The 11,830-nt window shown below is 32.9% G+C and overlaps 1 protein-coding gene across 1 annotated transcript; it reads left to right on the top strand.

Annotated features, from left to right (window-relative positions):
* Positions 1 to 235: 235 nt before the first annotated feature.
* Positions 236 to 2,820, top strand: LOC123669708 (E3 ubiquitin-protein ligase MSL2). The gene is made up of 4 exons (XM_045603301.1): positions 236 to 1,066; positions 1,145 to 1,354; positions 1,635 to 1,809; positions 2,615 to 2,820. Exons 1-4 carry the CDS (start codon positions 338 to 340, stop codon positions 2,818 to 2,820), a joined length of 1,320 nt encoding a protein of 439 aa, XP_045459257.1. The 5' UTR covers positions 236 to 337.
* Positions 2,821 to 11,830: the final 9,010 nt, after the last annotated feature.

The following is an 11,830-nucleotide window of genomic DNA, read 5'->3' as shown; positions in this document are numbered from 1 at the left end:
GACAAAGAAGAGTAGACGAAAATATGAAATTTCAGACTTGGTTTCGGCCTTACTCTACCAGTCATCGAATCAGAAGAACAATAAAGTTACTTCAGACTTGGCTCCGGCCTTTTGATATATCAGAACGAAACTTACAAATTCAGACTAGGCTGTATGGATTATAGTCCTTTGCCTTTCCCTATTGGGGATAAATTTTAAAACAACAACAACATACTGACAGAAATGACACATGACAGTTATGACTTTTGTCTCAGCGTTTGCGGCTTTTTGCCTGTGTGTTAATATTTTGGTATAAACAATTTAGTTAAAACATCAATGTTTATAAAAGTTTTTACAAATGAAGATGAACGCTACTAGTTTGTATGTTTCTACTTGTCGTTTGATAATTCTCGCTGACGCAGCTGATAAAAGTTCGTGGACAGACTTGTTTCGTTTGGTTCCTTATTTACGACAATCTCTATCGTGTACTGTGTGCGGTAATTTATTAAAAGAACCTTACACTCCAACTAGCTCCGGCTGTCAACATCACGTCTGTAAAAACTGTAAAGGCGGAAGAAAAAAATTAAAACCATCGTGTAGTTGGTGTAAAGATTATGAGAACTATACAGAAAATTTACAGTTACGCATACTTTTGCAGTGTTACAAAAAACTTTGTGAATATTTTATGGGAACTGATACATATAAAACATTACTCGAAGAAGATGAGATAGCAGCGGGAGTGAATGGCGGTACAGTCGCAAGTTCGGGCTTAATAGATTTAATACAAGAAGGAGCGGGATTTAACGACGACTACAAAAGTACAGCGGGTCTCTCTAAATCCGCTTATAGCATACTACCCTGTGTTTATACCAACTCAGCTTCTACACAGACTCAAGCGGCATCAACATCAAGTAATTCTGATTCAAGATCAACTAATAAAGATTCTCCAAATTCTAGAGATATTTCAAATGGGTCCCCACTTTACTCTGTTATGTATGCAGGTTCGGGAAATAAAATCACGATCAAACGGAAAGCAGTTGATGAAACAGATTCAACACCATCAGAAACCAGACCAAGAGAGAATAAAGTGAGTCAGTCAGGTTAATTAAGAGTTCGCAAATATATTTTATCATTATATTAATATATTTTTTGTTTTCAATTTCAGTCAAATCAGCTCGGTTTTAAGAAGCCATCAAATAGAACACGTAGCTCAACTAGTAGTAAGAGAAAAGGATGTCGATGTGGTAATGCAACTGCGACGCCTGGGAAACTGACATGCTGCGGACAGAGATGTCCATGCTATGTAGAGAGTAAACCGTGTACTGAGTGCAAGTGTAAAGGATGCAGAAACCCTCACAGACCGGATGGAATGAAGGTAATAAAATTTACCATATACATCTAATAATAAAAATAGATAAAATTGTCTTGTATCATTTGTAAAAGGTGTCTTTGTTATTAACAAGGTTAAAACAAAAAACCTTTAATATAAAAATTAAATAATGACAATAGATTTATGTAAAAATTTCAAGAATCAACAATAAACATCTAAATTTTTTCCACAATACATGAAACAAATATTTTTTTATAGATAGGTATTTAGGCAATTTTATAATATACAATTTTTTCATGCAAAATATTAAAATTTTATTTTCTAGGTCAGACCTCACATACCTCAACTAGACACACTTCAACTAACTCTAAGCAGCAACCCAGACAGCTCTCCATCCTGTTCAGGTTCAATGGACAGTCTTGATACTGACACCCTCACCATGGAAGCAATGGAGGAATCGTTAACATTTACCACAGAATTAAAATCATCTAATATTAAAGGTATATTTGATTTATTACACTATATTACACAACTATACAAGTGTAAAATACTGATATATAATGTACTGATCCCCGATGCAAATGTCAGGATGAAAAGTAGCCTGTGTGTTATTGTGAATCTCCAGCTATGAGTGTACTAAATATATTTACTATCAGATCAGTCTGTTAGCAAAAAGAGTAAAAAGTCTCCTAAACTTTCACATTTATAATACAAGTAGGATATGTTAATTGTTTAAGTTTTCCAGTTAAGTGAATGAGTTATTTACTTGTAATAACTTAGTATTTTATATACCTTCCTCAGATATCAGGCTTATCAGCTTTCTTATTAAAATTTGTATTTATTTTACTTAGGAAAATTTTCTTAAGAATCTAATTGAATCCTTGTTATATAAATCATTCTTATTAAATTTATTAGGTTGTAGTTTTTTATCAGTATCTTATCCATACTAATATTATAAAGCTGAGAGAAGAGTTTGTTTGTTTGTTTGCTTGATCGCACTAATCTCAGGAACTATTGCTCCGATTTAAAATTCTTTGATGAGTGTTAGATAGCCAATTTATACAGGAGGGCTATAGGCTATATATCATCACACTAAGACCAATAGGAGCGTAGCACCAATGAAAACGTTTCAAAATCGGGGGTATTTGTCAGGGGTATCCTCCTGAGGAGTATCAGGGGTATCAGGGGGATCCTTTTGAGGGCTTAGAGTTAGCCCAAAGTAACTAGACGTAGACGAAGTTATATGCGGAAGCTAGTTAAATATTTTTTATACTTAATACTTACACTAGCAATATTATTTTCCAGTATACACAAGTCAATTACAAGACATATCACCGTCATTACCAGCTACAATAATGATGGATGAAGAGTTGCCTGGCTCGCCAGATGATGACATGAGTTCCCCTCATGATTACACTCAATGTTCTCCAAGAGATCATGACTTTGATCCCGAATCTCCACAATCAACAGGCACCCATGACCTGAATAGTGACATAGAAGTTGATGTATGACAAAAACTGTCACTTGTAGGTGACTAGGACTATTTATATCCTTGGTGTTTTACCTTGGAAGACACAGAATTTTGTCAAGTTTTGTGGAAACTTGCTAGTCACCCACCTATAGACTTTTGTTAATGTAAGCGTATTATGATTTAAATCAATCTATTAAAATCAAAACTATTTTTGAAGTAAAACTTCTTTCTTAGGGAGTAAGCTCATGAATGCATGACGAGAGCGTTACGAAAAGTGTGCGTGCGAGGCGAATGCAATTTGAGAGGGAGATATAAGTTAGAAAGAGAGAGTGAAGCTAGAAAGACAGAAAGTTACGTTTTGTATATAACTGTAGGGGCAATTAAAGAAGTTTTACTTCAGTCGTGTGGTCTAAAGCACACGATTTTTTTTTTAAGTAATGTCCAATGTAATATAGAGGCTTTTGGTCTGGGATTGTATTAAAATATTTTAAATTGTAGTCACTTAAATTTATCATTTGAATTTGAAATTAATTGCACACAAATTTAAGGAACACATTGTCGGAACTCGACATTCTATTTTTATGTATAAACTTTGAACCAAGTAAGCGTAAACTTCAATATGTAAATAGGATATGGAGCCTTACTCAGGACCAAGAGCTAGCAACATTAAAAATATGTAGTCTAGTAAAATTTCTATGTTTTTATTATAAAGAATAAAATGGATGATGTTTTTTTATAAAAAGTAATCATAACTTTCCAATGAGCGTGTCCCACTGACCGACCGCAGTGACTACAACGTCCTTTCTATCGTTTCATCTGAGGCCCGTGCTCGTCGCGAGCGATCGCTCGACGTCGTGGATGAAGTCACTGTTCGCGACCACATCGCGCCCATTTCGCCCACAAAATATAGGTGGGTTAAAAATATGTTGCTAGTTCTTAGACTTTTCACTTAAATACAATGAATGTCAATAAAATTGTAGTTTGTAATAAAAATGACTTCTCATAAATTTTAAGTCATCAATCTGATATAATTAATTACAGTGTATATATTTTACTTGTATGACTTCATAACGAAAATTATGTAAAAAATCATTTGATTATACTGTTTCTGATTTATTGTTAATATTTGATGAAATTGTACAGAGACTCAGGAAGAAAAATTTCCAGCACTTTCGAATTTTTTCATTTGAAAAATTTATCTTCTAATTTCTGCCTAAAAACAATAATACGATAAATTTAAACAATACACACACACTCTATTTTTAATTATAATTTAAATATTTAGTATCAAGAAAAAGGACATCTAAATGATTTTTTTTTTCAATTATAAAATCGTTCTATGAAATTTATTATTAAAACAGAGGTAAATAAATATAAATATATACGCTTAAAATACTTTGGAAGACCATTTTATATTTCAAGTACTTCTGAATTAATTACTAATTTAATAGCTTTAATTAATAAATGTGTCATACATACATGTCGCATTCAAAATTTAAAAAAAAAAATTGACATATTTAAACTTTACGTAGTTATTGCCTACCATGTTATTTTTAAACTATAGATATAATTTCATGTTTCCAATTTAGTAAAACTGTTATGTTGTCAAGCTCAAACCTTACTGTACTATATATATATGTGTATATGTGTACTATTATATGTGACTATATTTTTACCATGCTGTATAATATTGAAAATAAGAAATGTATTTCCACTTAATTGTTAGAAAAAATTTGGTAAAGCACAACCAGTATTTTTCAGTCTATTGATATAAAAATCCACATAAAACATACCTACGTAGTAAATTTTTTTTAATTAAATTCTGTGTGTACATACATTTAAGAATATATTTTTTATTATTATTTCTTATACTGGGTTGTAATAAGAAATATAATAAGGTTTGGATGTAATATTTATTGTTTGATATTATAATGTTTTTATGTGCAATAATAATATTTGATGATAATTAGGGATGTCTAGGATTTGTTTGAATTTGAAATTGAATTTTTTTTTAAATAAGTAAACATCAAAATTTCAATCTGTACAGATTAAATAGAAAGCACAAAGAATATTTCATCTCTTAACATATAATTGTGGTATATTATGTAAAAAAAAAAAAAAATCAAAGTTGTGATTTTTTTTTTATTTCATTCTAAATTTATACAAATGAACTATAAGACACAAAGACAATTTAGTATCGCTTGTAAATCAGATACAGATACAGAAAAGAGATAACAAGAAATTATGTTTACATTAATAACAATAAATATGAAAATGAAATTTTAAAACAAATGTGCAACTGTTTAGTGGCTGAGTACTTATAAAAGTATGATATAAAATATTATCCTACAATAAAATGTAATGACGAATGATAAGAAGATTGTGAAAAAATCCAGTTAACTTAATAATTTAATTTCCTTTATTTAGTTTATATATACAACATTATGAATTTTCCATTTAAAACACTTTCTATGTTACACATTTCAATTGTGAAAAATATCAAAATAAGCTCGGCCAAAGACATATATTCATAGCGTTGGTTTTATGTACAACTACGATAAAATAATATAGTATAAGCAATAATGTACGTTGTAATGCCAATAAATTAAAAATATTGAAAATAATTACTGTTAGCTAATTAAGTATGTGACTGGAACGAACACAGATAATATTAAGTATTATAATGTGCGAGTGTCGACTATAAGTGAATCTGTGATATCATTATCACCGACATTTAGTTAAATAATCTTGGCGTTTTTAATTATTAATAATTTTGGCATTAACAAAAAGCACACAAGTACAAATGAAATTGTATAAGATGAGAATCATAATTTAAAAAAAATATATATATTATTAATAATAATTAATGCCATTATTATCTTAATTTGTGTATGAAATAAAAACAAATTATTTTTGTTAACTAGATTTTTTATTATTAAAATGTTGCGTTATGTTCCATAGATTCAAAATAGAACTAAAAATTGGACCCTAAACCTAAACCAGACAAGAACGTCAAATAATAATATTTTATTCAAAACCTTATTTTATTCATTATTTATTGTAATTTTTCAAAGATTTTAGACGAGGTCCAAATTCTATCGAATTCCCGTTTTAGGACCGATACCAGTGTTTTTTCAGAAGTGAGAAGTGTGCTGTCTCTGTTGCAATTAACTCGACTTACTTCGTAATCCAATGATCCTACGATCGCAACAGCATCGCGGCAGTTCGCGTCGACTAATAAAAATTCGTGTTCTAACTTCACTTCGGATTTTATAATTTTAACTTCTATACCACCATCGAAGAATGACTTGAAAATTTGCAAGTCGTCACTATCATGCACCACGATTCGTATTTTCGTGTGATTGTTCTGATGTACGCTTAGAAGACATTTGGAAATCGTTTCGCTTCTCAGGGTGGGGACACACACGTCTACAGTCTCAGTTGCGTGCACAATGATGTAATAAATACAGAAGAGATTATTTAAACCCACTTTCTTATTTTTTTCGTCACTGTCTGAACCGTAAAACAAAATTTCGTTTAAAGATTCATTTTGTTTGTTGACGGATATAAAGTCTGTAATTTTTGTTATTTTGGAAACTATTCCCGATAATATCGAAGCACTTCCATATATAAAATTAATCCAATGACTGGAGCTCATTTTGGTCACTAGATAATAGATATTAAAACGAATAGCGTATAAATTACAAAATTGATTTCTGATATTTTCTGACTACCCTATACTCCGATTTCCAAAAAAACGTATTTACTTTACCCACAATAATTTGTAGATAACATTTTTTTAAGCTGGCAAAACGAACAAGACTAATCTACAACTGATGTTTGGTTTACCAAAAAATTATTGGTTATAGATACTACTGAACGATATTAGAATATGTTCAACCGCCCTTCCCAAAAGATGTGTTTTTTTTTTACTTAAACATTGTTGTATAGTGTAGTTTATTTATTTTTATTACTGTATTTTTAGGTTATCATTATGGCTCATTATATTATTTACTAGCTATGCCCCCGGCTTCGTCCGCATGGAATATAACAAAAAATAGTTATAAAATAAATAAATTTCTAAAATAAAAGTAGCCTAAGTTACCCCCTTATTACATCAGCTATCTACCAGCGTAAGTCCCTTCAAAATCGGTCCACCCGTTTCAGAGATTAGCCGGAACAAACAGAAAGACAGACAAAAATTGTAAAAAATGTTATTTTGGTATATGTACCTTGTATAAATCCATATGCATTTAGTAAAAAGCGGTTATTTTAATATTATAAACAGACACTTCAATTTAATTTATTTGTATAGATGTAATGTTGCAAAGAAGAAAAAACGAGTGTGCCTTAGCCCATACGACTTCTTTAGCAATAGGCCTGCACTGTGTCTTAGATATACGAAACGTAACTGGCTATGAGAGAAAGAGAGTAAGAAAATGTGTTCTCGCGCCGTTCTCTCTTGCTCCGTTGGACTCGCCCGATCACATTTTTCGTAACGCTCTCGTCACGCATTCCAGCTTACTTCCCAAGTCAAGCCTGCGTAAAGAAGTTTTACTTCAAAAAGAGAACGTCACATCTAGGTACAAGTAATCAATGTCGGCATTGAAATAATTGTGTTTGCAGGCAAACGAAGAAAAACCGACTTGAATTATATTGACAAGTAATACAACGTAGGCATGTGTGGCTACGGCACTATAGAATTTAGCTACCCCCTCTCATCCCGTGGGTGTCGTAAGAGGCGACTAAGGGATAACACAGTTCCACTACCAACTTGGAACTTAAAAAGCCGACTGATGGCGGGATAACCATCCAACTGCTGGTTTTAAAATACACAGGCCGAAGACGGGCAGCAGCGTCTTCGGTGCGACAAAGCCAGTACTGCGGTCACCAACCCGCCTGCCCAGCGTGGTGACTATGGGCAAAACACATGAGTTCACGTTATTTTTGGCGTAAACTTGTGGAGGCCTATGTTCAGCAGTGGACTGTATAGGCTGTAATGATGACAACGTAGATAGACGAAAAAATAGTCAAGTAAAAACGCATTATCAAAGATTGCTCCAAAAGTTGTAATCAGATCTCGATGAAATTTAATGTGACCACATGATAAACATCGGCTTTCGATTAAATAAAAAATCATCAAAATCCAAACACCCAGTAAAAAGCTATGCGGATTTTCGAGAGTTTCCCTCGATTTCTCTAGGAGCCCATCATCAGATCCTGGTTTCCTTATTATGGTACTAAACTAGGGATATCTCCTTTCCAACAAAAAAGAATTATTAAAATCGGTTCTTAAACGACGGAGTTATCCCAGAACATACATACTATATATATATATATATATATATATATATATATATATATATATATATATACGAATACTGTCGAATTGAGTAACCTTCTCCTTTTTTGAAGTCGGTTAAAAATAATCAATTAAATACGCATTATTAGGAATAACTCAAATAGTACTTGTCAGATCTTGATTAAATTTTCATGGGAATACATGATAAGCACCAGCTTTCGGTTAAATAAAGAATCACTAAATTCGGTTTCACTAATTCACTAATTCTAATTAATAAACACAAAAAATGCAGTCGAACTGAGAAGCCTTTCTTTTTTTAATTCGGTAAAAATATAGAATTGAAGCTTAAAATTTTCAACAAGTAGAATTTAATTTTTAGATTTTAGTCACTTATGATTAGTTATTAATATTATAATATAAAAGTCAATTCTAATCAAACAATAAAAACAAAAATAAGTTAAATATAAATAATAATTAAAAATTTACGCCATCTAGTGTCGAATCGCAATACTGCTTTGCTTTTTGAATATTCAAAAAATAAGATAATTCTTCTTCTCATCGCTAGAGGGGAGATCAATTAGTACATAAAATTTAATTAACGAATTAGTATTGAAAAAAGGGTGTGCTTTAGATCACACGATTTAAGAAAAACTTCTGTAGTTGCCCCTACAGTAAGGGAGAATGACGTCTCTGCTGACCCACTCCGGCGCAAACGTACGGGGGCAAGAAGGAGACGTTTTGCCCACCTCCACCCCCCTCGTAAGAGTGGGGTCGGCGGCCGACAGTCGGGGGACTTCGGCCGGCCGACTCCACACATCTAAGGGGTGGCCTTGTTTTGAGCGAGGCCACCCCACCATTGTGCTGGGGCCCGGGGTCTTTGTCCGGGCCTACCGCCGGGGCGAGGTGGCGAATGCTAGCGCGACCCCATCTTGCCCCACCCAGGTGGACACGTGGTGGTTTTTTAGTCAGTAGGAGTCTGACATAACCCTCTGGCGCCCCCGTGCCGGAAGGCATCCATGATGGTTTTTTCCCACGTAAAAAAAGGGGTTTTTCTCAAAGATAGGATTACAAATGAGATTATCCGCGAGAGAACGAAAGTAACCGACATAGCCCATAGAATTAGCAAATTGAAGTGGCAGTGGGCTGGTCATCTGTGTCGCAGGACCGATGGCCGTTGGAACAGACGGGTCCTGGAGTGGAGACCGCGTCTTGGCAAACGCAGTGTGGGATGTCTTCCGGCCCATTGGACCGACGATCTACGTAAGACTGCCGGTGTAGGCTGGATGAGGATTGCGGAAAACCGGGATGTCTGGCGCGAACTTGGGGCGGCCTATGTCCAGCAGTGGACTGCAATAGGTTGAACTGACTGACTGACAAGATATAATTATGTAGGTGTATAAGGAGAGTATAAACTAATAGTAGGAATTAAGTGCCACCATAATATACAATTGGAAGTATAGGTAAAGAGTATATAAACAAAGTAGGTGCTATTTGTGGTAATAAATATACATCCGAAGTATAATCTGAATGTTGACGTTTATTGATTTTTATACCTTTACAAAAGTCAATTTAAATTATTTTACATTTAAAGATTTTATTGATTGAACTGTTATAAAAGTTTATTTTTTAACTTTATTGAAATGTCTGAAATACGACCAATAGTCGCAAATAATACTACTTGTAAACGTCAACGTGTAAATTTTACTAACGCAGCAGGAGATGTAGTTGCAAAGGAAAATTCCACACATCATAAAACCAGAAATAACATACCAAAGAACCTACGATACGATTTGGAAAATGCTTTAGTTGGAGTAAATACAGTAGTAGTAGTACATAATTCTTAAACCTAGTAAAATTAATCATAACAAGCGCGAAAAGATGGCAGTAGAGTAGAGTTATGCTCGCATTTGTTCATTTTTCTATGATATAAAAAAATCTTATAGCTGTCTTATATTCTTTAATGAATTATTTAACAATTTTGAAATTTTACACTTTAATAACTATATTTGTATAATTCTTAATGTGTTTAGTTGTGTGACGTATGGTTTGAGGAGATCAAGCCGTATCTGATTCGCAACAACATTAAAGTTCACGGTGACGCCGGAGGAGATCTTAAGTGTTCTGCTTCACCTGACTGCTCACACGTCGATCCAGGTACACTTAATGTACGAGCCATCTTTAGCTCTACGTTCCCAAGCCTTTTAAACTACTTTGAAATATCGTAGCTTGACATATGTAATGAATAGGAATAAATATCGGGTCTAGCTATAACTGTCAAGAGATTATATTGTTATCAGAGTTTATTAAGTACAAAATAAATGAATGTCCTTCGATTTAATATAAGTATGGATTTTTCTTTTAGCGTCGACAGCAGTCTCGTGCGAGCTATGTAGACTCCTCTTCAATGCAGCAAACAGCATCGAAAGCGCCGTTTCTCAAGCAAGCGCAGCGGAACCTTCAAGTTCTTGTAGAGAGTAAAATCACAACGCAGAGAGAGGTTTTTAAAAATGTTTTCATTTCCCGTAAATATCATCACAACATTTCGTATATCAGTTGCAGTGCTTTAAGTAATACAATATAACAATTGTGTGCTATAAGTAGTAAAAAAACATTTCTTACATTAAGTTTCTGTCTACAGTGTTGATAATTTACATTGGTGGTTTTTGTAGCTCTATATTTATGAGAGTTACAATTGAATTAAATTAAGATTAATTCTTAATATAATTTAGAAATTCTTTACAGTGCTACTAATCATTTTTTAAATAAACACAATATTTTCCACTATCTAATATCGTACTAACTGGTTATTCAATGATCATCAAAATTAAATTTATTTGGTCTAAATAACGTTAGTGTTATTATTTCTTGTAGAATCAACGAGACAACTGTAAAAAAGAGACAGTAAAAAAACCGCGTAAACGTCGAAAGTGCCCACCGCAAACGCAACCGAGGCAGCTCATACCACGCCTTTGTCGCACTATCAGCTGGCAGCAATACAAAGAAGTATATAGTGTAAATCATGTGATTAAAAAACCTGTGTGTAAAGTTAGTATTCCCAGATGTTAACGTAAAATGTATTACTAGTAACAGTAATTTTAGCTTCAACGTTGTTGCGTTTTTCAAGAATAATATTTAAACTATCTTACAAAATTAAGCATTCAATAAGCGATTGTTGATGTTTTGAGATATATACGAAATTTAGCAATCTGTGAGAAAACAAATCTTTTATTAAATCTAAGAACTTAGGCTGTCTAGATATATACTCTCTTCCATGAACAAAACAGCACTTAATCTTTTGTACGCAGTTCTTAAAACAAAAAAATATTCTTCAAACTGTCGATGCTTCAACACAAACAGAAAAACCGGTGAATTTTATGAAAAAATGTCTCAAAACAAAATCAAATATTAATCCTGAACTATCGAAATTTACGCAACGACCTGCAACTACAACGATTTCTCATCCGAAGAAAAATAAACACTACACAGTAACTCCTTTATTTCAAAACGTCAGTATAGCTACTTTGTTTTTTACTTATATATTTTCAAGAATTTCTATCTATTGCTTTTTTCTCAAAAATATATTGACGAAGTCCATTATAATAGTAGTCATGGGTTTAATCATATTCAAAACCTCTACTAATATGGGATTGTCATTTTAGAAATCTTTAAATAAATATATCTGAGGTAGGATACAGCAGGATATATCCTTCTTAAAATCTGTAGCGGCCTGGCTGGGTAAACACCTCGA

Source organism: Melitaea cinxia, chromosome 1, assembly GCF_905220565.1.
Source record: "Melitaea cinxia chromosome 1, ilMelCinx1.1, whole genome shotgun sequence".
Classification (NCBI taxonomy): Eukaryota; Metazoa; Arthropoda; class Insecta; order Lepidoptera; family Nymphalidae; genus Melitaea; species Melitaea cinxia.
The sequence above is the reverse complement of the archived record's forward strand: the minus strand, read 5'-3'. Positions and strand labels throughout refer to the sequence as shown.